The 26,236-nt window shown below is 40.2% G+C and overlaps 2 protein-coding genes across 4 annotated transcripts in view; both read left to right on the top strand.

The window, feature by feature from the left end:
* The window catches only part of SMIM8 (small integral membrane protein 8), a 30,108-nt gene extending 16,524 nt beyond the window's left edge, over positions 1–13,584 (top strand). The window contains exon 4 of the mRNA XM_033055328.1: positions 13,559–13,584. The gene's annotated coding sequence lies outside the window, so the exon portion shown is untranslated. The remainder of the gene's footprint in view (positions 1–13,558) is intronic.
* The window catches only part of CFAP206 (cilia and flagella associated protein 206), an 18,316-nt gene continuing 4,091 nt past the window's right edge, over positions 12,012–26,236 (top strand). For all 3 annotated transcript variants that reach the window (XM_033055317.1, XM_033055316.1, XM_033055315.1), the window contains exons 1-11: positions 12,012–12,232; positions 13,559–13,642; positions 13,935–14,025; positions 15,071–15,259; positions 15,523–15,681; positions 16,148–16,356; positions 17,056–17,175; positions 19,597–19,795; positions 20,505–20,642; positions 23,426–23,619; positions 24,611–24,754. In XM_033055317.1, the coding sequence (XP_032911208.1) occupies positions 12,125–12,232; positions 13,559–13,642; positions 13,935–14,025; positions 15,071–15,259; positions 15,523–15,681; positions 16,148–16,356; positions 17,056–17,175; positions 19,597–19,795; positions 20,505–20,642; positions 23,426–23,619; positions 24,611–24,754 (1,635 nt within the window). In that variant the 5' untranslated portion in view covers positions 12,012–12,124. The remainder of the gene's footprint in view (positions 12,233–13,558; positions 13,643–13,934; positions 14,026–15,070; positions 15,260–15,522; positions 15,682–16,147; positions 16,357–17,055; positions 17,176–19,596; positions 19,796–20,504; positions 20,643–23,425; positions 23,620–24,610; positions 24,755–26,236) is intronic.

The following is a 26,236-nucleotide window of genomic DNA, read 5'->3' as shown; positions in this document are numbered from 1 at the left end:
CATTCTCCATTTCAAAGAGAAGCTCCTGCCTTTCTCAGCAGACACCTGTCCTCCAAACTAAAATAGCAACTTTTCGTTCTTTGTCCATATATAAGCTGCACCTGATTATAAGCCGCACTTCGGGTTCGGACCAAAATTTTAGTCAAAATGGTGTGGCTTATAATCGTGAAATTTGTTTTGACTAATCTACTGGAGGTAGAGTCAAAGAAACCAGAACTAGCTCAGAAATGTGGAAAATGGCAGACTAGCTTCTTCAGTGAATTACAGAATGGGTAAGATTGGAAGGAACCACAGAGGGCCATCTAGTCCAACCTCCCTGCTCCATCGGGGTCATCCTAGAGCACATTGCACAGGATTGTGTCTGGATGGTTTTTTAATACCTCCAGTGAGGGAGACTCCACAACTTGTCAGGGCAATCTGTTGCAGTATGTGGTCACCTGCACAGTAAAGTTCTTTCTCAAATTCATGTGGAACTTCTGTGCATCAGTTTCTGCCTATTGCTGTTTGTTGTATTGCTCAGCACCACTGAGAAGAGCTTAGTTCAATCCTGATGACACCCTCCTGATAGAAAACTGATAGAAACTGATAGATTAATGAGATCCCCTCTCAGTCATATAAAGGCTGAACAGCTCTCTCAGGATTTCCTTGTAAGAGATTCTCCAGTCCCCTCAACATCTTTGTTGCCCTCCACTGGACCTGGTCCAGGAGCTCCATGTTATATACACAGGCACAGTCATCTCTCAGCTTCATTTCCCCCTCACACATACACCTCGCACTGTATGCATAGCCCATTTTTCTTACCTGTTGTATTATCTTCTCTTCTTGACTTCAAATGGTAGAAACCTTGCCTGTCAGTACAGACAAGAGACAAACACCTTTCCTTCAGCTGCATGCCTCTAGTTAGACCCAAGTCCTCAACAGGACATGGAAACAGCTTTTTTCTTCACATGCTGATCAGAAGTCACTTCTGCAGCTCATTGAAAGGCTGCTCTGAGTCACTGGGGTAAAAAAATTTTTACCAGCAAAGTAGTCCAATGACTGCCTCACACACAGATGCGTGTGCTAACAATATCTGTCTCCATCAGAAGAAGTGGGTGCCATGCAGGAACAAAGCAAGAGGCTATTTCATGCAAGCCCCAAGTACAATAGCATTCCAATCAGGTATTGTGTAAATGTTTGATCTACTGCTCATGTTTTAAGGTATGACTTGGGCAGGTTCTACTGGATTGGGACATAAACAGATTTACTGCCAGACATACCCATTGATGTAGAGTCATTAACTCAAGCTTTTGGGGGAAGTTTTACATTGTGGTTGTTTTCCAGACAGTTCTAGAAGAAGTCTTATATAGAGAGAACACAGATCTTAGCAGGCTGTAAACTTACAATATTCTTCCTTTTGATATTCTGTACTTATTTTCCCATCTAAATGTCAGTTTTCTAGAATGCTGTGAAACCTCCAGTGTAAGTAAGTGGTCAAAGAAATGATCAGTCATTTTTCATCAAAACATCCTTCCAGAATTCCACAGGTACTTTTGAGAGCAATTTGTATATCCACAAAGCTGACAAATAAGTTTTTAATGTCAGTGTGGGCTTCCTTCAAAAGCTCTAACTTTAGGAGGAAGAAGATATTCTTCAGGATGAAGAAAAAGGGAATGTAATTTTCAGTGTTGGCTGAAAAGCTTGAAGGACTTCTGAAATAAAGAATTGCAACAAGTGGAGCCACCAGGCTTGGAACTAGCATGAAAATCCTTTGCTCCAAAGTCCGTTTCTCTAAATTTTAAGTTACTGCTTTGATAGTGTAGGTCAAAACTTGATCCTGAATTGTGTTTATGAAAGATATGTGTATCAATACTTAATGTGTTGTCTTTTAAATCTCATCCCATAGAGTGCTTAAATTTAAAGTTAATTCTATCCCTACTGAACTTTGAAAAGAGGTTGTGAAAGTTGACAGTTGGAAGTAATCAGCCTGGTATGTGCAAGCTTAAAGATGGCTAATATGATGTGTCTTGTATCAACACAAATGATTCAGTCATTCAAACACTATAAACCAAGAATTTTACAATCAGATTAAGTTGATAATTGGGAGATCTATTGGGAGGAACTATACTTGCCTAAGAATAGAGCAATGACATAAAATTGAAATTGAGCTAGGAGCAGCGCTTTAAGGTCACTACTGCTTAGACATCAGTAATATGGGACACACAAGCAGCAAGAATTATATGAAGTTCAAATAGATTAACAGAGCCAGACTAAAGATAAAGCCCATAGAAAACTGTTTAAAGTCACAGATTAAAAGTAAAACAAGAACTTCCTTGTCTGTCCTATAAAAGTGAACATACCCGGATGATTACCAAAATGACCCACCTTAGCTGTTTCTGAGAGCAAATATCATTTGTCCATTATTGGAGAGCTTCAGATTGAAATAGCATGACATTGCACATGTATTAAGATAGACCTAACCATGAAGAATAGTTTAAAAAAAAACTCGGTTGAAAGAAGAGCATTATGCATTATGGTTACCTGTTTCAAAATTTGTTTCAGTAAAATAATCCTGTTCAGTTTCAAATGGAACAACAGAGCTAGTCAAAGAAAATCAGATTTTAATCAAGACTATAATGACGTACTTTTTTGTACATAAATATTGTGTTTAAATATGTTTGTTCTAGCCTAAAAGATCACCTGACAACACATTAAATTTTCTACTAAAATAAGGCCAAATATTCTACAGTAGAGATAAAAATCAAACTCAGATTTTCAGATTGTGGTGGATTATCTATAATACCTCTTGTCTCACATGCAGAATGCCCATGATTTGCAACACTATAGAATCCACATCAAGGCAGATGGAAGTGCTTACACCACCCTTACAAGGGGATTTAGGGAGCTTCAGGAGTCACAAAGCTTGCGAAAGCCAAGAATTCTGAAAAGTGAATAAAAGCCATGAAAGGACTGCTTTGTTCCAGCAGGAATGAAAATGAGAGATTCGGTTCCTTCCTGATCTCCCCCTAGAGAGCAGCAAGGGCACTTCTTGTGAGAGACCAAATACTGGTCATGCCTTCTCTTGATCCATGTCTGGGTGAGGAGAAGTCTCTTGTTGCTTAGGCTGGGACTGAAGATTTGGACTTCAAGGTAAGACCCAGAGTCTGAAAGGCAAAAACATGAGCAGAAATCAGGGCAGATGATTTGCTCACCAGTGAGTGAATTCTGCAAAGATGTAAGAAAGGCTGCCATCAGTAGAGGCTCAAGTCAGTTGTATGAAGTTTCTCTTTCTAATGCAGCCAACTATAACAGCTATCTGGTTAAAAGACGTGTAAATACTGACTGGGAATACTGGGAGATGTCAGTTAGTCTGCTCTGGGCCAAAAGATATTTCTTACAAATTCTGCTCTTGGTTGATGCTTCAGACCAAGAAAGCTTTTAGCATGCTGCTTCCCTGGCACTTCAAGGGAGCAGGGCATGCTCATGACTGATGGTCATGTGTTTTACATCCTTGTATTTTCTCACAAAACTGTTGCTGAGGAAATGCCAGAGGAAACAACTGGCAAAACTTTGGCTGCAAGGACTCAATGTGAATGTAGGGATTTTCTTTCTGCTTTTTACAAATAGTCCTAGATATTGCAAGAGACCAACTGGAAAGAGTTGCCCAGAGCTAGGGCTTTTTGGTAGCTGGTACTTCTCATTATATTTCTCAGTAAAGCAATGTCTTGCTGCAGCATGTGAGAGCATTTGTGTTCTACATTTATTAATATTGAAAACTCTTTTAATCTGCTATTAAGATTTACTGTGCTCAAAATGATCTGCCAGCAACACATTTCTATGTACCTTGAAACTGTAAAGGATAGGTATTCTCTTGCCAAAGTGCTCCTGAGCTCATTGTTTGGTTGTGCACTGGAGCCAGCCTGCAGGTCTGTATGGCCTCCAGCTTACACTTTGATAGAGGCTTGGAGAAAACTCCAGTTTCACTTCAGTCATGGGAAGGAGCTGGAGAGAAAGTCAGTATGGTAAACTGTCCTAGCAAAGGGCTTTCAAAATTTCTTTCAAAACATGCCTTTGTTTCAAAGCAAGCCCAGCTTGTGCTTCTCAAATGTTTGTGCTTGCCAAAGAATAGGATTTCTGCTCTTCTGTCAGCAAGATGGATTTTCACTAAATCCTTTCATTCAGATTTTATTGCCATAGTTGAACAGTTCTTTCTATATCACGTTTTGTGTACTTGTAATTTTATGAATTAGTTTCCTATCTCCTCAAGTTATTTTCTATCCAAATATTATTTCCCATTTCTATTATTAAGATTAGCTGACATGCCAGTGCTGAACATCTGAAGTCTTAGAATTCATTTCTAAACTAAAGGTAAGAAAGAAGTGCTATTTCAGCAATACTTCTGGTTTTCTAAAAGTTATTAGACATCCCATGATGTTAAAATACCACTTTTTTCCTAGTCCTTAGTGCTACTTTTGAAGATTGCTACAAACAGGCACAGCTCTCTAAAGAGTTTTCCTGCCAAGTATTCAGCACAAATTGACAGGGTCTTAAGCCTTAATACTGCTTTAAGGGAGAGAGGCTGTATTGGGAATAGAACTGCTTTTGCACAGAAAAAAATCAGAATTTTGGAGAATAGTTGAAATCTGCGCATAACTACAAGGGCATCTATTTGGTTCTCGGCTCATTTTCTGACATGGGGAAAACACTGCAGGGGAATACTGTGGATAATAATCCTCTTGCCCTCCTCCCTGTCTGATTCACTGATCATTCCCTTCCTTTCTGACAGATGAATTAAGAGCAACCTTGTACATCAGTGAGAAGCCTGTAGCTGGATAAAAGTAAGCAGAATGAGAAGTTAACTTACTAATTGGAATAACCACATTCCCACTATTAGTGCACTTTTTTCTTCTCACACAAGTAGAGTTAGACACAGCAAGGTATTTGCTGTAAGATTCTCTCCTTCATCTATTTGTTGGATAGCTGTAGTTCCATAACTTTGGAATAAGTTCCTGTAGCCTAAACTGAGAAGGAAGTCCTCAGTCCTGCATCTCCTGATGAATCCCATCAGTGCAAGGTACTGCCCAGGTGCAATTGATTCTTACAATTGTTAAGCTCAAGAGAAAATTACAGCACCAGGGATTTTTTTTTTCTGTTGTGTTTTATTTGTTTGCTTTTGCATACTGGTGGGATATTCTGTATGTTGAACATCTGGGGTACATCTGAACATTGTACAAGGAAGTGGTTTCCTGTAAAAAAAAATTTTATGTTTCTGAATTACTATCACACCCAGTACTATCTAGGTAACCCATGAAATAGCCAAACTCTGGCCAAACTACTGCTCTTTTTAAACATAACTCAGCAGAAATATGTGGCAACTATTTGATATAGATTAAGTCACAGCTTGGACAGGAGCACGCTTTACTGGGTTAAGAACTGGCTGGATGGCTGGACCCAGAGAGTGGTGGTGAATGATGCTGCATCCAGCTGGGGATCAGTCACCAGTGGTGTCCCCCAGGAGTCTGTGCTGGGGCCAATCCTGCTCAATATTTTTATTGATGACATGGATGAGGGTATTGAGTCCTTCATTAGTAAATTTGCAGATGACACTAAGCTGGGAGCATGTATTGATCTGTTGGAAGGTAGGAGGGCTCTGCAGAGAGACCTGGAATGGTTGGATGGATGGGCAGAATCCAATAGGATGAGGTTCAATAAGTCCCAGTGCCCAGTTCCTGCATTTTGGCCACAATAACCCCCTGCAGTGTAATAGGCTGGGTGGTGTGGCTGGACAGTGCCCAGGCAGAAAGGGACCTGGGGATGCTGGTCAACAGCAGGATGGACATGAGCCAGCAGTGTGCCCTGGTGGCCAAGAAGGTCAATGGCATCCTGCCCTGTGTCAGGAATAGTGTGGCCAGCAGGAACAGGGAGATCATTCTTCCCCTGTACTCAGCACTGGTGAGGCTGCACCTTTAGTGCTGTGTCCAGTTCTGGCCCCTCAGTTTAGGAAGGACGTTGAGATGCTTGAGTATGTCCAGAGGAGGCAACAAGGCTGGTGAGGGGCTTGGAACACAAACCCTGTGAGGAACGGCTGAGGGAGCTGGGGTTGCTCAGCCTGGAGAAAAGGAGACTCAGGGGTGACCTTATCACTCTCTACAACTGCCTGAAAGGTGGCTGTGGTCAGGTGGGGGTTGTTCTCTTTCTCCAGGCAACAACTGACAGAATAAGAGGATACAGTCTTAAGCTGGACCAAGGGAAATATAGGCTGGATATTAGGAAAAAGTTTTTTATTGAAAGAATAATGAAGTACTGGAATGGTCTGCCTGGGGAGGTGGTGAAATCACCATCCCTTGATGTGTTTAAAAAAAGATTGGATGTGGGACTTGGTGCCATGGTTTAGTTGAGGCATTAGGGCATGGGTTAGACTGGATAATCTTGAAGGTCTCTTCCAACCTAGTGATTCTATGATTCTGAGTCTATGATAAGTTCTGGGTCTAGCTTTGAGTGGATTTTTTTAGAGGAATGATTAATTTAAAATTTTCTTGATTACTTTTATAAATGCCTTTAACTGAAATGGTAATGTAATGTTGATATTGTTTGGGAGCCTTAAATAGTGATTCATCTGAGCACAGCTGAATAATGCATCTTTTGCAGGAGTTTTCAGTTGAGGCACTAATAGTATGTCTGGAATCTCTCCACTCCTTCTGCACAGTGACTGCCAGAGCTCTCAACGTTTGAAGGACAAATAATTGTGCTCTGCACCCTTTCCTGTAACCTTGCAAATACAGAGCATCTATTGTGTCTGCTAAGGGATCCGGGCTAACAATAGTGCATTTATTAACTTGGATTCTATGCTTCTTTTTGGTTTTTTTTCCCAGAAATACTAAAATGAAAGGTAAACTTTTTGTGGCATGTTATCTGTGAGTGATTTTTTTTCTGTTTCTGAGTTAAAAGCCAAATTAGATTTCTTTGTCCAGCAAAACCTTGCTGCCTTGGTGATAGTTTCATCTTGGGGATAACTATTGTCTTCCCTGATCTGAGTCTCCTGTCCAGTGGTTAAGTGTAAGGTCCCGTTTTTCAATCTGGCATGTCAGCTAATTTTAATAATAGAAATGGGAAAGTGAAGGTAGCTTCATATTGCAGTGAAAGTCTGATACAGTGGGAATTGGGGGAAGACACAGCACTAGCATACATCCCTTCTTTAATGCAGAAGAAATGTTGGAGCTGGGAGAAGTAAATAGAAGAACAGTCTAACATTCCTTTATAGTATTCCGAAAGGGAGGGTCAGAACCTAAACTGCATGTTAAATTATTGCTATAAATGTTGACTAGGATTCCTCTGAGTGTGAACCATTAGTCTGCACTATGCCTCAATGATTCTGCAGTGGTTACATACCTACCACATACAGCTTTTCAGGAGAGTCATGGAAGCTTAAAATAGCACTGCATGCTCTTGTGTGACCATGTCATTAAAACTGAGCTGGTCAGCACTGTTGGCCAGCACCACAACTTTGTGCTTCAAGCAAGGCAGCACAAGCACAGAGGTTTCCATTTGTTGATGTACAGATTTGAGGAGGAAGAAAGAATAAAAATCTTTGCACCAAAACATTTCCAGCTTTGAAAGTCAGCTTTATTGTGAACTAGTAGACAAGCTAAAGAAAAGTGACATGACTTGTCTGTCCTCACAAAATGGATTTCTGACTGTGACACTTCTCTGTGACACTTTGGAAATAAAGCCAGATAGATGGAATGTATTTTCCCTCTTGAAAGAGACAAGCCTTTGATTCCTGTGTGAAGACAGGCTTTCCTTGCACTGCTGCTTTTAAACAATGAAGTGTAATCAAATGGACTTGATTACACTGCATCAAGGTGCAAGGTGGTTTCAGGACTCTGAAGAGTAGAAAACAAAAACCTGCATCACACAGTTTATGTTTTAACTTCAGAAATGAGGAAAGGGACTCTGCATTTAGGTGTATCATCTTTGAAGAGATTTAACTGGTGCCTTGGAATATTTATGGCAGCAGAAGACCTTCTGGCCAAGGGGCTGGTGCTCACTCACCAAAAGGGGATCCAGTCAGAGGAGGCCTGAGTGCAGAGAGAGGTTGACTGAGCTGGAAGGTCTCTTTCAGATGAGCCATGAGTAGGAATGACTGAAGGGTTAGTGATTGCAGAATCCCTTGGTGAATGTGGCTGTGTTAATGGAACTCAGAGTCTTGCTCAGCCCAGCGTCTCCACTGGGCACAGGGAAATGGGTGAAGCTTCAGAAAGCAGTGCTTTTTGCCATCCTGGGAGTTGTTATCTTCTGGGGTCCAAGTTCTCTGTTCACCTTACATGACCCAGGCCATGCCCTGAACTGGACTGCTGAGTCATGTAGCTGCTTCTGTGTTGTTTCCTCTGCAGATCAGTGGTATCAGAGCAAAATGAGGATATGTACTTAGACTTGAGCAACCTGTTAAGTAAATCCCATCTTCTGTATATAGCTGAATAAAGGGGTGACTTCCTAGATGGGATAGCCAGTCTAATGTGATAGCAAATTCATCAAATAGCTGATATGTTTTCCCATTAATAAAGCACTAGGGTGTCAGACTTTACAGAGATTTAAAAACAACCCTATGTGTTGTTTAATGACTCTTCAAACGAATCCGGGGATTCCTCCTGTCACAAACCAGGAATTCCTCCTGTCACAAACCAGGAATCTTTTTACCGACTGTCTGTCAATGGCTCAGATACACCGCCAGGGGGAAGAGTTTATCTGTCTTTGAGGTACCAGGCCTCCATTCCTGGAACTGTTTAAAACTTGATACTAATTCTAGAAGAGAAATCCAACTGCTTTGGTTATTAAACAGTGTTGTGCAACCTAAAGTCTTCAGTAGGTTACAAATAAGTTGAAGTAATTATTGTGGTCTAGTACAGATTATGAACCTTCCCTGAAAGCATGTTTTTATTTGGAAAATAAATAATTCCCTTCCCATTTGCAACTTTTGGATTCTAGTGCTATCTGAAATACAGGTTAATACTACTAAAATGCTTAAAACAATAGAAGAATTTAAATTCTCAATATACCAAACTGAAAATATATTGTTTTTTCCTTCCAGCCTGTAGCCTAAAAATATACAGGCAGTTGGACATCTACTGGGGTTTATGGATGTGAGCTAGCACTGGTAGCTTGTTAGAAAGCTTATTTTTTTCCCTGGGAAACACTCCAGCAGACAAATATGTCTGTGAATATTGGGGCGGTGGAACTGGGATGTTGTGTGTGGTTTTTTAATTTAGGACCAAGCACCTGTTCACAGAGAGAATCTCTACATAGTCCTCACCTGCTGTGCTTTGGTTTGCACAGTATAGCAGGATTTGAGCCTGTGAATATTTTGTGTGAAACTAAGCTTGAAGGAGAGCTCTGGCAGTGCCCCTAAATGCACTTCAGCCACAAAGTAACAGTCACTAGCACCAGACCAAAGCCAGTCTGAAGTGACAACTGCTAGAGTATGTGTGTTGTGGCTGTCAGGTCCTCAGCATCAAATGTTCTGCAGAAATTATGCTAATTGCAGATGTAGACACAGACACATATTGAAATAGTCTGTAAACCATCTTTAAAAAGTCCTTAAATTGCTAAGCCAAAATTGCACATTTATGTAGGCTTTGCATACATACTGAAAACCTGGACAAATCCTACCCAGCAGATTCCTGCTCTCTCTGAAAGCCTGTGAATGTGTCAGTAAGAGTCTTGCTGACTGTTATGGGATGGGAACTGATTTTCTGCATTGGCAAAGCCACAAATTCCACCTCCATCTCTATTGCAGACAGTGTTTGGTCGAACTTTGTAAAACTGTCCACTTTTAGCTGATAATCTTTTCAGGAGGAAATGTTACCAGCACTGCTTTGAGCACCAAGGTTTATGACTGACTTGAAATTTGCTTTTGTAAAGAGAGAGCTGCCATCGGCACCTCCTCTTTTTCCTTCTAATCCCCAAAACTATGTTCTTCTTCTCCTCTTGCTCCTCCCCACCTGCAACTGCAGAAGAGCTGGTTCTTGTGTGTTTTACCAGGAAGCACAGAGGAAAATCTCTGTGACCTAAGCTCACTAACACCAACATAATTCTACTTCAGGCAGGGCCCCAAAAGCTTCTCATCCAGCAATTTGTAGAAAAAGAGGTCCTGTAGATTTTTATTCTCTTGATTAAAGTCTTGCTGTAAATACTGAGCTTAAGGTTATCGAATTTTTAAAATATCAATGCAGAGGACATATTAATAAGCCCCATTAGATGTGCTACTATAATGAAACCTAAGACTTCACAATGTCTATTGCAGGATTGTTTTGATGCCTAATTCCACAGATCTTCCCAAAGCATTTCCCATGGATGATGCTGGCACTCCTTAAGATAAGAGTGACTTGTCTGAGGTCACAATGGAAAAAAAAAATCATCTTGATCTCATCATGATTCTCAGTGGAGTTCCCTCTGTCTGACAGCATAAATCAAAGGGAAAAAAATTAAATCAGTGGAAGACTGGTATAGCTTTTTATCTGTTATTCCTCCATTCCCTGTGCCTTTTGAGCTTATTTGATTGCCTTTCAGGGACATGGGTTTTAAATTGAATTAGCATGCTATTATTCTTTCCTCTATCTGACACAGAAAAGCTGGAATTAATTGCATATTTACTAACTGAACCACTCACAGCAAGGCATTGCATTCATCCAGTGGTGTGCCCACTGGTGTGTGCAAGAACTTGGGGCTCACTGGGCTGCAGCTTGCAGGCTGTGACCTGTAGTACTTGCAGGTACTACACCCAGAGGAGCTGCCACCTCCAACAGCAGTCATGAGACCTTGAAAGCAAAGGTGGCTCTTTTGCTTGTGTTGCAAAGTTGCCCCGTCTGCGCTGCCTCTGCCTGCAGCACTCACTGTGTACCACACACACATTTTGTTTATAGATGTATGTGTGAATTTATCTATGTATTGTACGCATTTGTAGGTATGTAAATACATTTATCTGTGTCAAGTCTGGCTGGGATAGAGTTAGCTTGCTTATCAGCATTCCCCGTGGCGCTGTGCTTTGGATTTATAGTGTGTTGTTAACACGCTGGTGTTTTGGCTGTGTGCTTGCTTGGCATGAAGGTTTTCTTTTTCTCATTCTGCCCCCCTCCAGCAGACCATTCATAGAATGGTTTGGGTTGGAAGGGGCCCTTAAAGATCACCTGGGTCTGACCCCCACTGCCATAGTGGGTATATATATATTGTATGTATGAGTATATATGGATCCACGGGAGGGTCATAAAAACAATTTGGAATCTGGAACATCTCTCTAATAAGGAGAGACTGCAGGAGGAGGGGCTGTTTAGTCCTGAAAAGACTGAGGGGGATCTCATTTATACACATAAATATCTAAGAGATGGGAGCTAAGAGGATGGTGCCAGACACTTTTCACTGGTGCCAATGAGGGGATGAGGAGCAGTGGCTATAAACTAGCACACAAGAGGTTCTACCTCCACATGAAGAAGAACTTCTTTACACTGAAGGTGGCAGATCCCTGGAACAGGCTGGCAGTTGTGGATCTCCCTCTGGAGATGTCCCAAACCCACCTGGACACCTTTCTGGGTAAGCTGCTCTAGGTCACCCTGCCTTGGCAGGGGGGTTGGACTGGGTAATTTCCAGAGGTTCCTTCCAACCCTTACGATTCTGTGACTCTGTGATATTAAGGTACATATGTATGGCATGTATGTGTCTTTATACATACATGTATGTATGGCTGCCTACATACAGCCATAGCTGCAGACATCCACACGCGGTTTGTATGTGCACCGAGACACTAGCACCTACACTCCCGCACCTCTGCAGCCACGTCTTTGGAACAGATACAGGAGTGTATGCTTTGCACGCGCCCTGCCCCATCTATCCTGTACAAACACTGTCTCCCTGAGCGCTGTGTGTAAATTCCCATCCCCGCGTGCCCTCGCCGCTCTCCCGGCAGGCCGGGCCGGGCCGCGTCCCCATGGCAACGCCCGGGGCTGCGCGGGGCCGCGGCCGCTCCCGCCCGTGGCCAGCGGCCGGCGCGGGGCGAGCGGCTCCGGGCGGCTTGGGTGTCGGGACAGCGTGTCGGCAGAGGAGGGACCCTCGCTGAAGTAGTGTAACCCGGCTAAGGCACGTGTGCTTGGCCAACATGTCCGGCGAGCGGACCCAAAGTGTCATCAAGAGAATCATCCGCCAAGTGGGCCTGGAGTGCGCTGCCCAGGGACAAAGCCACTCGGAAACCTTGGTGGCCTTCATGGTAAGCGCGGCAGGAAGCGTTCAGGGGCTGGCGACAGCTGAGGCTTTCGGGGTGACCTGAGCTTGGAAATGCCTTGGTTTCCAATTGCCTGTAGGAAGAAACTTTTAAGGGGCATTCAGCGACATCCAGTATAGGGACCTAAAAAACATGGGAAAGTATTTTATTCCCCTGAAATCTTATGTGAATATGATGCTCCAAGAAGGCTGCAGGTCCTGAGTCCTGGAAACATTCTGAACTCCAACTCAGAGCTCTTTCTCAGTTTTCTTTTGCAGGCAGATAAACTACTGGCTTTTTGTTGTTTGCTCTTTTTGGGGTTTTTGTTTTTTGTTTTTTTTTCCAGAAGTGAAAAAGAGAAATGTTACCGAATTTTGATAATGTTTCTTCATTCACTGATGAATGTCTTATGCATATGTGAATGTGTAATGCAGCAGCTATATTTGTTCTTCGAAGTTTACCTTCTCCCTCTATTATGATAGATAATTTTGTTTGTTTCTTGCTCAGACAGGGCCAGGTAGTGTAAATGGGCTGAATATTTGAAGGAGTGGGCTCCAGTTTAAGGTGAAAATTTAATGTAATCAGTCTCAGTATTGTACTTGGTAGACAACTAAAAGTATCCTAAAAACATTTTACATTTCGGCATCACTTAGGAGACACAGCACTGCTGCAGAATATAGTCTGCATATGCCTGCAAAGCTGTGTCTAAAGAAAGATGGGCTAGGTTCCTTTTTTATTCATAATCAGCTCTTGATAAACTTGTAAATGTAAATAGTCCACAGCAGTACTGATAATGTGGATTTTTTTCCCCTAAAGGTGACACTGCAGCTTTAGAAAATAGATTTGGCTCAAAAGCAGATTAAGCAGGAAAATTGTAATGATTAAAAAATTCATACAAGTGGGTGGCAAGACACCCAGCACGAACACCAAATGCAAACATGCACATGTTTTCCTGCATACAAAGCACTATGGGCTTTTTATTCAAATAGTAAATGTTTATACCGAGGCATATAACCAACTTAGAAGTTCATAAACAACCATGATGGATTTTCAAAAAATGTTACTTAGGAAAATATTTTCCAAGTAATTTTTAAAAGAGCTATATTTAAATATTTGTATCACAAAAAGATTTTTTCTTCACTTGTTCCTGAGAACTGAGATTGAAACTGGCTAGATGTGAAGCGAAGTAATTTTGTTTCAAAGACTGAAATGGATAAAAAGGAATAGTAAAGAAATATTGAATGCATCTGAGATTTTTCAGAAAATAAAAAGTGAGTTGTAAAAATGATATTTTGAGATGTAAATAATTATCTTTCTTTTGGCAATCTCTAGGTGAAAGCTGTTGTTTTAGATCCAAGAAATGACTTTAATATGGATCGAATCCTTACAGAAAATGATATGCAGGATCTTATCCAGGTAATTCTGACATGATGTTGAGAGTCAGTACTTACCTAAGACTATAGCATTATTTGCTACCTGTTCCTGTAACTAAAATGACATGAACACTTTCAAAATTGTGGTGCTACTTTATTCTCATGGCTCTGTAGCTAAAGACTGGAGTATGTTTCCATAAATAAAGCCTTAGAAAAGCTTTATATGGGGAGAAATGTATCGAGGGGGCTCTTGTGAAAACTGTAGTAGATCACTATCAGTTCAGATGTTTCCCCAGAAGATGAGAAAGAACTCACTTCTCTGACTCTCTTTTCAGCTCTGTGTTACGAGACTGCTTGACACAACAAACCCATCCCTAAGCACAATTAAGATGCAAGTTTACTTTGATATGAACTATGCAAACCGAGGTAATTTCAAATACGTTTTCATAGAAGTTGATGCTGAGTTCATAATTTAATAATAATAATAATTTCTGTTAAATGAATCCTGGCAGTAAAGCAAAATTAAAGTCCCAGGGAAAATTTACTGTACAGGAGTCTGATGTTTCAGTATGTATATAGTGGGGAAAAGTGTACATTAGATTTGAGAGTACAATCTTCTCATGCTGTCTGAGTAATTTACTGAATATAACGTATTAGATTGCTTGAGGACAATTACACTTTCAGGTTCAGTGGTTAGCTGCCTTTGGCAAGAAAAGCCTGCACCTGCACCTGTGTGTCTGAAGGAACCCAGAACTAGTATTTTATCAATATCAATTGGGAAAATTGAGTAATCTTGAACAGCCAGTTACAGTTTTAACTGACTACATTTTTGTCTCATCAGTAGTAATTTCCTGAGAATGAGAATGTGAAAATAAAATGAGATGGGGAAGATGCCTCTGTTGTAAGTGTATTTTCAGATCTCAAAGGGACAGTGGAGGCTGTCTGGGAAATAGAAGACACAGAACAAGAATAGATGTCAAAAAAGCATTTCTCTGTGGGGGGATAATGAAAATGTTTTCCTGTTAGCATGGATTAAAACCAAAAATTAGCAACACTGGGAGCTGCTCCTAAATCCTCTGAACTCTGTAAGCTCAGTAACTCCAGCAAGTTTTTGAAATCCTGAGTAGTATTCAGACTTGAGCATGTAACCTCAGGTGTGTTTGAAATATGTGTAAGTTAATTCCTGCTACAGTCACAGTCAGAGGAGCCCAGAGAGCCAGAGACTTGCTGTTTAATTTGGCCTGAACAGTTCTCAGGACTCTACTGCCTGATGTTAATCATGCTAATTATATTAATGTTTAACTCTGTTGTTTTTAACTCTAATGGTGTGGTACTGTGAACATCTCTTCCACATACCTGTGCTTCAGAAACCCTAAGTTGGTGCTCTGGCTGTGGAAGTGGATTGCACCCTCTGTATAAGCCAAATTTGAAAGAATTTAGATAGCACTTTCTAAGTGTCCTTCTTTCCTAGATGAATTACTGAGTGAGCAGAAGCGTGTTCTGGAAGGAAAACTGGCTCCTGTGGTTAGAGCTATCACAGAGAGTGGTCCACATGCACAAGAGAACATGGAGAATGTATATCAAAAGATCATTACCTATGCACTGCTGAGCTCTGGCCTGGGATCCCCAACAGATATTGAGGCTGTCAGGGAGGTAACAGGTCAGTAAGCTCCCAGCTGTGAAATTGAGTTTTCTTCTTGAAAAATAAAATTTTGCATTCTCTTTGCTGATATTTAGATAGAAATGTGGTAAACTGTGATGAATGCTTACTATCCAAGCTGTCACTGCTCAGCCTTGAAGTGTAAATTCCATAGATTTCCTACTTTTTGCATTTGTTTAGGAGAGGCTATTTTTGCTTATTTAATGGTTTTCTTTTCTGTTCCCTTATATTGAGGGTTTTCTCCCACTTTGTAATGCTTATAGCTGCCTTGCAGAGTGTATTCCCCCAGACAGAGATGAGTACTTTCATCTCACTCAGTAAGAAGGACAAAGAACAACAGCTGAAAGATCTTGCCATGGTAATCTCAGGAATTCGTTTGTACAACAAGCAGTGCCAGAAAGGAGGAAGCAGCATTGATGACTGTAAGTAAACAACTGCATTTGAGCTGGGTATTCCCAATTCATTCTTCCTGGACTTTTTCACTCGAGCTGCTCCAATAATTTCCCATCTCAAGGAGGCCTGTTATTGTTATTGGTATTTTAAAAATTAGGAAACAGAGAATTGAAATTTGTGCAGATTCTCTCAGGAAACCCATGTCAGTTGTAGCAACAGAGTTGAATCTACTATAAAGCAAGTTTTCTCACATTCCTTGACTTGACTCTGGTATTTCCACACCTGTAATTCTAAATATTTGAAACAGCCTTACTAGTGAGATAGGGTGGTTGAATCTGGTTCGCAAGTATTTGGAAATGCATGGATATAAGGACAAAATGTAGAAATCAAAATTTTATCAGAAGACCATTATGTTTAAATATTGCACTTTAACCATTTGATAATGATTTAATTAATTCTTTTTATACATATTTTGTACTTATCCTATGTGAATAGTGCCAGATATCCTGAATGAAGCAATTCCATCAGCCACACGGACTCTCGATGAACGTCTGCATTCCTGCCAGCTGCTAGCCTACCGCTACACGGCCCTGCTGGAATCCATGCAGGAAAACCCCCACAGACACTTCCAGCTTAGCTCTTTGAAATTAAAAGAAGCACTGTTCAATGTGAGACAGTATGAAGCTTTCCTTTGCATCCTTCAGGTGGGATATCATTGTGTTATATGCTGTGGACTTTTATTGCAGATGGAATATCTTCAAGTTACCTACTTTCACAGGACAGAAATATAAGAAAAATTATTCAGAAAAAAATGAAACAAAATAAAATATATCTCTAGATAAAGAGCCATAGATTGTTTAGTTTGAAAATATCTTTAAAATCATCAAGTCCAACCATTAACCTATTAGCCTGGCACTGCTAAGTCCACCGTTAAACAGTTGTTTACATTCTGATTCTCTGCCCCAAAAGGTGTGAGAGAAAAAAATCTCCTTAATCAAGCTATAAATCAAAATATATGGAGTCATCAAAAGTCTTTGTGAAGAATACAATTTAAATTCTTGTTTTGTCAATGAAGAGCTTTTCATTTTCAATTTTGAGAAATTGCAGGTTTTAATTAGTCTTTCCTGTATAAGGCACTGGAAAAAGGGGTTTTTTTTGTTGATTTTGGTTTTTTCTCTTCATTGGGAAAATGTAGAGGATTTTCTATAAAAATTGAGTGTGAGTGAAGTGCCTGAACACCTGAACATTTAAGGAAATATATATTTTGTGGAATGCTATAGTACATTTTGTTCCCTAAAACCATTGTTCTGAAAATAGTTGAAAGAAGAGGCCCAGGTAAATACTTATTACTAAATACTTGATTTTTGGAGTATGATATATCTTACCTGGAGTTCTCTTTCCAGTCTAATATAATTACAAGTGCTCGAGAAGTTGAATCGTTGAATGTTCAGTTTGAAGCAGCAGTGATGGTATTGAAAAACGCAGTGGAGGAGAAGACTTCCATAGAGTTCAAAGAAGTTTTTGTAAGTATTATGAATGGAAAATCCATTACTTCTTCAGTAGAAAAAAATTATTGGATACTTTGCTGGTGTGTTTTTGAATAGTTTATGTTTAGAAAGAGGCTACATATTTTCTCTCTATTACATTATCATCTGTGATTTTTGAAGGGGCAACTAAAAGACTTGCTCTTAAGGTAAGAAAAAGGCAAGATAAAAAAAGGGAGCAAAGGAATGAAATGGTATTTTACTGTAAGTGTCTTGAGTTGTTTGTCAGTATTTTAGATTTATAGTAACATCTTCCTTTTTTGTGTGTGTAAATATTCTTTCCTGTTCCTTGCAGAAACTTTAGGAACATAATGATTGCAGAAAAAAGCACGTCAGAGTGTGATTTTTTTAAAGTTCTCTCAGAAAGCAATCCCTGTAATTACAGTATGAGTCACTGATATAATTTTTTTAAAGAAACTGTGTTTCTGTGATGGGGGTGTTAGCCTCTTTTCCCCTCCCCGTAGCTTCTGAACCTGTTGGCAAGTTTCAGTCACATTTGTCAGAGTCCAAAGATATCAAAGTATGTCATTTTCTGCAAGTTTTGTGGGGAAAAAAAAAGAGCAACTAGAGACACACAATTAGAGCCTCCCCAAGATCAGGTCTGAAATGGTTTATGTTCTGTCTGGCTAGTGAGCAGCCACTGAAGGACTGTTCTGTTCTGTTGCACCCTTCATTGGGAGCTACAGGATATGGCAAGGAGTTATTAGAGGGGAACAGGTGCTGTGAACTACAGGTATTATAAGGGAGGCTGCTTGATGAGTCTGTGAAAAGCTGGGATTATTATGCTGGCATGTTATAAAGGAAGTGGGAGAGAAATATGCTAGAAACCAGCTTCATTCAATTTGCTTTTCATGTAAGAGTTTGTTATTTTGTGTGATTTGATTATCATTCCAATTCCTTGTGCTGGTTCTTCATCAACATATAGTTTCATGCATATTTTACGTTATTTTTCAACATTCAACATTTCAAGCTAAGAAAGCAAAATAAAGCCTGATGTGGAGGAAGAGGAAGATCATGACCCCCATCTACTCAGAGTATTTTTCACACTTCCCATAAGAGCATCCAAGCTGGAAACTCAGGGGAACGGCACTTTAACTGAAAAATCCAAGCTTCAATTTATGTATGCTTTTGATTTCATAAACCAGATGTTCTCATTTGGTGAACATTTTCCCCCCTTGTCCAGCTACTCAAAGCAGTTTTTCCTCTTCCGACTGATACGCCTTACCCTTTTCCTTAAAAGCTGTCTATTTTTGTTTGCTGCCTTCCTAGATATTTTTTTTCTCTTCTAGTTGGTTAGTTGTTTTGTCTTCTCTGCTCAAGACAGAATATATAATGCCTCTTAATTTCAGACAGAAATTTCAGGTAGAGATTTTTCTATTAACACACCATTTAAATAACTTTTCTTTTGCTTGTTGCTGACAAGCTGGATCCTCTACAGAGGTAGAGAAGCAGAGCATTCTGTCTTTTAAAAAGCATAGAAAAAGGCCTATATTTGTAGTAAACATTTGTTTTAGGAAAAATAGTACATTTCATTAATATTCTTTGTTTATTCTATTAAGAATGTTTTTGATCTTCATTTAGTTTCTTCCATTTTTGTAACCATAACATTTCCACAGCATTAGCTGATGTGATGAATTCCAGAGCTGACTGTTGGCTACTGTTAGGATCATGTTGTTAACATGCATAGTGGTTAAGTGTACTTTTCAGATTGGTGGAATCTCTTCCTGTAAGTGCTCTCTGTGTGTTTAGATGTAACAGGGCACATTTTATGTCACTGTCATTGAAAACAGCATTTAAACTTAAAGCTTACAGGCTGCTTCTTTATGTGCCTACACCTATATGCCAACAGCCTGTCAGTGCTGGGAAGGGGAACCTTCAATTTTGCCCTGAATCCTGGACCACTGAAGAGGCCTGCACCCCTTTCATTTGACACATATGATGGCCTGGGGTCTTGTGGTACTAAGTCACTCTGGAAGCAGGGCAGACAAAATAACAAAACCTGATAGTTTGTATATAGGTGTGGTGTTTGATCAAGTATGTTCCTTCTGGTCCTTACTCCTGTACACCATATTTTTGGTTATAAAACTGTACTGTCAGTGAAGGGTTACACTCAAAGCATGGTCACAGAGTGCATTTATTTGAGAAAGGGTCTGGAGTAAAATATAGAAAAGTACTACTCTTGCCTGTGGGTTGACATGCTGGATATATGTGCTTAAGGTGGAAGCAAATGATGGAAGCTTCTCTTACAGTGTCCCTGAGTTCCACTGGAATTTCTGGTTGCTGAAGGCCTTGGAGATCAGCCCTGCTTTGTTCATAGTTGAGATTGTTGTGGACAGTGCTTGGGTTACACTGTAGACATAAAACAAATATGCATTTCAGATAATTTTCTTTATGTTCTAGCCTCTGTTCATGGAACTTTCTAATCTTTGGACCAGCTTTCAGGATGAAATGCTGCTGCTAAGCTTCCTCACAAATATGGCTAATGATCTGCAACAATTCTTGGAAATCCAATCACAGCTTTTTCCAGAGGAAATGCTAACATCTCTTCTGGAAGGAGTGACTGTAAAAAGTGATGAGGAAAGGATAAAAGAAACCATGGGTATGGAAAATTGAAACTTTTTGATTTTCCTGTATTTTACAAGATTTTGTAGTTTGAATTTTCTTTACGATAGGTGCTTTACAGAAGGTACTATATATTGATTCTTTAATACTCAGAATTTGCACAGTAGGTTAAAATAAGCCTTGTAGATTTACATTTTCATGTAGTGTTGCTTGGAATTTTATTTTGACATGTAAAATTAAAATAGAGCTTCTAGATACAAGTGTACCTTACAAAAATGGCAGAATGATCAGAGAATAGTTATAATTTTTTGTAAACATTTTTGAGTGTATGTATGTCTTTTTATACCTTTGAGAACTTCAGAAATTGAGGGGTAGGGTAAAAACAAATGGGGCTTTGGTTACCAGAAGAGTTTGTTTGTAAGATGGTATCCCTAGGAACCAAGTTTTATGCCAGGGAATATGTAATGCATGGGTGAGTGAAAAAAAAAAAATCAAAGAATAAAACATTATCTTCCTTTTGCTGTCCAATGTTTTCAAAGAAAACTAATGCTACTAAAGAAGGTTCTTGCAGGACTGATTTTCAATAGATTCTCTCTCAAGCCAGGACTAAAGTTTGGCTTTTGGGTTCTGGCACTGCAGGTCATTCTGTGAAAACCAGAGTAATCTGATCATCCTGTAATATTATTTGCTTTTAGACATGGGATATTTTAATACTGAAGTCCTTCCTTTGTTCTGTCTTTTCCTAGGAACCAAAGTGAGTGTTTCTGATTTCAAGAACCAAGAATGGCTTTTTCCAGAGACTACTGATAATTTTGATCAATTACTAATCCAGTACCATGGTTTCTGTGCACATTCAATTGGTGTGAAAGGTATCACTCTACAAGGTATGCTTTGTAGTTAGACATTTTCCATACTATGTATTTACACAAGGATTAGGGAAAATGTAAAGGCATTCTGAATGCATCCTCTTATGTCAAAGCTGGAATGCTGTTTTTCCACATTTACAATTTTCACCCCAGATAACATATTTCCCTTGTTAAAATATCTTCTTTTAAATAAACAAATAAACTTCCCTTAGTAGAAGGCAAGAGGGCTTGAAGAGCAAGCAGGGGCAGAAACAAGACAGGATGGTGAAATGTTTCTTCCTGCTTTATGTGCATCTGTATAACCTACACCGCAGCTGAATACAGGTTTGGTTACAGTTGTTCATGTGCTATAATGCAGGCATAGGGAAATGGCGATTCCTTCTGTTTTGTGTATCCATATGTTGCAAACCTAGCCATTCATGCCTACCTCATATGTGTAATTTCCCGATTATAAGCCGCACTGAGTATAAGCCGCATTTCCGGGTGTCAGCAGCTTTTTGTTTTTTGTCCATATATAAGCCGCACGTTACAATACAGAGTGTGATAAAAGGTATCTGTTCTATCACCAACTGTTGAGGGTGGGGGCAGTGATCCTTATCTCCGTGTGAGATACTCTGCTAATGGGCCATCCATTGAAACCAGGCGGGGCATTGTTCTTTATCTTTTCACAACCCATCCTTCCTCCAGCGAGTCATTTTCTGCTAAGGGCCCATTGAGTCCCACTGTGTGACTGATAAAATTACTGCATCCCATTGGAAGTTGCTCCAGCCAGGGGGAAAAGCCCAACATTTCTTACCAAAATAAAAACAGAGGTTTTGGGACACTAAGGGAGCCCCTTTCTCCACTGCACTCCAGAGGAAAACCAGATTTCTCCACATCACCAAAGGACCTCCGGAGGAAAACTGCACCTTCTACAGGAGCACTGCTTCAACTGAATCACATCTGTCACTGCAAAAGGACTGCAACCACCATTTAATCAAACTGCTACCAACACCCTGCTTGATGAGGTGTCAGGTTGTACTCTGACTTTGTCAGGGTTTGGAGTTTGTTTCTTTGTAGTACTGTATTTCTATTTTAATTTCCCTAGGAAAGAACTGTTATTCCTAATTCCCATATTTTTGCCTGAAAGCCCCTTGATTTCAAAATTATAATAATTTGGAGGGAGGGGGTTTACATTCTCCATTTCAAAGAGAAGTTCCTGCCTTTCTCAGCAGACACCTGTCCTCCAAACTAAAAGAGCAACTTTTCGTTCTTTGTCCATATATAAGCCACACCTGATTACAAGCCGCACTTCGGGTTCGGAGCAAAATTTTAGTCAAAATGGTGCGGCTTATAATTGTGAAATTACTGTAATCATAACAAGGTACTAAAAATCTTTCCTGAAAAGAATGCAAAAGTGCACTTGATTAAGTCAACTAATCGTAGGAATATTTGGTCTCTAGGCTCATTTGTAGAACCTGTCCATATAGAATTTTTTTGAACCTATGGGAGTTTGGGAGGAAAATTTGGCCATTAACTTGGCAGTGTTAAAGAATAGATATTTTACTGGCTATGTAATTTACTTACACTTACTTAGTATTGCACATGAGAACAGTTGTCCTGAGTTGGATTGAAGGTCTCTCTAGCCCTATATCTGGCTACTGCACATGGATAGTCATGAAGACTTTAAAATTATGAGAAATTCAAGTTGCAGTGATCCTTCCTTAATTATATCCTTCCTCTGATTAATGTTGAGTCTGTAACCTTCTGTTGAATAATCCTTCAAAGACGTTTTTCATTTATCTAATTGATTTTGGAATCCAACTAGACTATGTCATGGGATATTCTTATTCTCAAGAGCCTCACAATTATAATTATATATGCTAGGAAAAGGTACCTCTTTTTGAGATGGTTTTAAGCTCTGGCTTAATAATTTCAACAAAGACTTGATAGTCGTTCTTTTAGGAAAATCACTAAATAGTAATTTTATATTGCACACAATGAATGGTTTTATAACCCCCTATCATATTATTTATTTTTTCTTTTTAATGTTGAGGAAGCTTCTTTCTTTAACCTCTCCTTCTGTGAAAAGTATCACAAGCCTTTGATCACTCCTACCTCCCTTTTACTTGTTCTGTTGTGTTGGAACAAAATGTATTATTACAAAAGTAGCCTACAGGTTGTTATAATGTTGGTTTTCTTCTCTTCCTCTGTTTGCATACTAATAACTCCTTTTTTGACTGAGTATTTTTAAGGCACTCTCTATGGTGATTCTGGTCTTTCCTGGGCAATGACATCTAAAGCCCAACATGCCACTGTCCTTAAAATCAGTTTGTGTTTTCCTATATAAGTTATTTGGCGTTTATTGACACTTCATTTTCTCTGTTAATTTATTGTTCAGCTTCCCAGCTGCTTTATCTGCTTCTTCAGTTATCTCAGTGTTATGCCCTTTAGTATAAATGCACTACTGATCTGCAATCAGATATTTGCTGGAGATTTTAGGGGAAACATTTGAGGGTAGAGACTGGTTTCTTATGCCTTTGCTATATGGGTTTTATCTGTAGTTTTTTGGAGACATGCACCCAAGGTATGCTGGATGTAAACTGATCAAAAGCAGTTTTACTGGCCTAACAAAATAGACTTTTCTATATTTTAAAAAAAGCTTGCTTTCAAGGCTTTATACTGAGTTCAGAAAAAGAAGGTTGTGAAACTAACTTAAGGGAAACACAGAATCTTGATTACAAATGTCTTTTGAATTGGATATCAAACTGTTCGTTATTTTAATTTGTGGAGCTTATTTTGCGTTGGCTTCTTGTTTTTAGGAAATCCTGCTATTGGAATTTTGAAACACAAGGAGAAATATTATGTTTTCAGTTCAAAAGAAGCTGCATACCTCTTTGCTCAAAATCCAGATAAGTTCATTCAATTGAATGTAGAAAAAGCAAAACAATATGCAGAGCTAATTCAACTGCTTGAGCTGCATCATCAGTTTGAATACCTTGTTCCACATGCACAGGTACACATTGCTCATGCCTCTTGCTGAACAGCTGCTGCGCCACTGGTTGGTCTGTCCTCTCTAAAAGAGAACAGATGATAGCCATCTTTAGGAATGAAGTAAAATCCTCTGCCTGTCTGAAGGTCCATCTTTTCCAGGTCTTCAGAGTGTTGAAGAAACTACTTTATGTCATTCTCGCCTTATCTATTCATAGGAGAATATGTAGATCCAAAGCTTTCTGACAGTGATAAAAGCTGTTAGTCCATAGCCTTGGCAGGTCTTGTGTCTGATGTTTCTTTTCCTCATTTTTGCAAAAGTAGTTTAAAGGACCAGTAAATAAATGCAACAAAAGATATGTCAGATATCATGTTAACTGGAGTTTTAGCTTAGCAGTCCATCCATGTGTGCTGGATGGGGGTGTAGTGGTGTTTAGGGACAGGAGCTATGGAACATATTACAAAATAAAAGAAGACTCATAGGGGAGTCATTAGTAATGAATGTCATGGTGTTACTATGTGAAATTCAAAGACTTGATTTGGATTTATAGACAACATTCTCTGTGATCCACTTGTGAATTTTAGATCCCTAGGAGTGAAAAGAATAGCCCTTCGTTTGAAACACAGTTTATATCCCAGCTGTAGCAGAGATGTGTGCACTTCTCCCAGTTATGATATGTGATTCATGAAGACAAACTGAGATGCCTGCATCATAATATACTGGTGCTGGTGGGACCCTTTTTTTCCAAAATCCTACGATTAATCACTCACTAGGTAGGCAGGAGCCTGCAATTCAGCTGTGGCCTCTGCCTCAAGGGTTTTCTGTCAGAAATTAAATCCATCAGATACTTAATGTATTCCTTTTAGTGGGGGCATGGGGAACAAAAATATTGTTGAATGTAAAAATCATTATCCACCTGGGATTTGCAGGTCTCTATAAAGTTGCATACCCGTATGCTATTTCTCAGTATTCTTCTCAATGCCTTACTTGGCTTTGGTTGTTTCTTTTCATCCAGGCCAGAAATGCAAACAGAAGTTCACTGAAACTACCCCAAAAACGTGACAGTGGTAGTCAAACTGATACTCATATCTTGCCTCCAACTATTGTGACATCCTATGAATGGAATGAATGGGAACTGAGAAGAAAAGCTATAAAATTGGTTTGTACTGTTATTACCAGATTTTCATTGCTGGATAACAAATTTGAGAATAAATGATTCTTAACTTTTGTTCCTTGAAACATAAATCTAACCTTTTATTCAAAGACATGCACTTAATTACAACTGGTTCATTTTTTTCGAGATATTTTCTCTCCTTTTTTCTAGACTTCTTTTTTAACTTCTTCCATATTTTCCCTGTTTTTTGAGCAGCGCTTCTACTGCAATATCTATTAATTTCAAAGTTTTCAATTCTCTTCTTTATGTAATAAGAGCTTGTTGTTTTGAATTGAATTGCATTGAATATTAAGGTTGTTCAAATCAATTTAAGGAGTTGAAGATACTACTATATAATTTATTTGTAAAAAAAAAGCGAGAGCAGCCATTTGTCATACTATCAGGATTTTCTGATGGATTGAAAATCACAGTCTGTCCATAGAAGGTTAACCACATACATACATAAAAACTTTTAAATTAACAGTAAATATTTCAGTAGCTTCTTTCTGGGGTTTGCCAGCACATGTAGTTGTCAAGGTCAAGCACCTGATTTTCACAATTCAATCAAAATGAACAACTTGTCAGTACAGGGAATATTGCAGTTAACAATATCAACTGAAAATATACAGTAATTTCACGAATACAAGCCGCAGCAAGAAGACTAAAATTTTGGTGGAAACCCGGAAATGCGGCCAATATTCCGGTGCGGCTAATCTATGGACAAAAATGTGATATCTGCCCTTACCTAGTATCATGCTGGTCCAGTCCCGAGCCAAAACAGTCTGAAATCCATGGTTTCCCGTTGTTCCGACGATGAACCAATCAGAGAACAGCTTATTGCCTGCCTGTGGATGGTGGCGTTACTGAGGGGCGGGGGGTGTTATCGGAGTGAGTTACCTCGGCGAGTTACCTCGGCAGTTCGATAAAAGTGTGTGATATTTCTCTGTACTTTTTAAAGTGTTTTCAGTCTTGTGCGGCTACGGGGCTGGCTGGGCTCGCAGGGAGAGGGCTGGGGGAGCCTCTCTCCCCGCAGGGAGAGGGGTAGAACGACCACTCGGCTCGCAGGGAGAGGGCTGCAACGGCCGCTTCCCACGTGGGCTGCGAGGGCTGCAACGGCCGCTTCCCCCCGCCCGGCTGCGAGGGCTAAAACGGCCGCTTCCCCCGCCCGGCTGCGAGGGCTAAAACGGCCGCTTCCCCCGCGGGCTGCGAGGGCTAAAACGGCCGCTCCCCCCGCCCGGCTGCGAGGGCTAAAACGGCCGCTCCCCCCGCCCGGCTGCGAGGGCTAAAACGGCCGCTTCCCCCGCGGGCTGCGAGGGTTACAACGGCCGCTCCCCCCGCCCGGCTGCGAGGGCTAAAACGGCCGCTCCCCCCGCCCGGCTGCGAGGGCTAAAACGGCCGCTCCCCCCGCCCGGCTGCGGGGGCTAAAACGGCCGCTCCCCCCGCCCGGCTGCGGGGGCTAAAACGGCCGCTCCCCCCGCCCGGCTGCGG

This window comes from Catharus ustulatus, chromosome 3 (assembly GCF_009819885.2).
Source record: "Catharus ustulatus isolate bCatUst1 chromosome 3, bCatUst1.pri.v2, whole genome shotgun sequence".
NCBI classification, from domain to species: Eukaryota; Metazoa; Chordata; class Aves; order Passeriformes; family Turdidae; genus Catharus; species Catharus ustulatus.
Note: the sequence above shows the minus strand (reverse complement) of the source record. Positions and strands in the feature narration are given on the sequence as shown.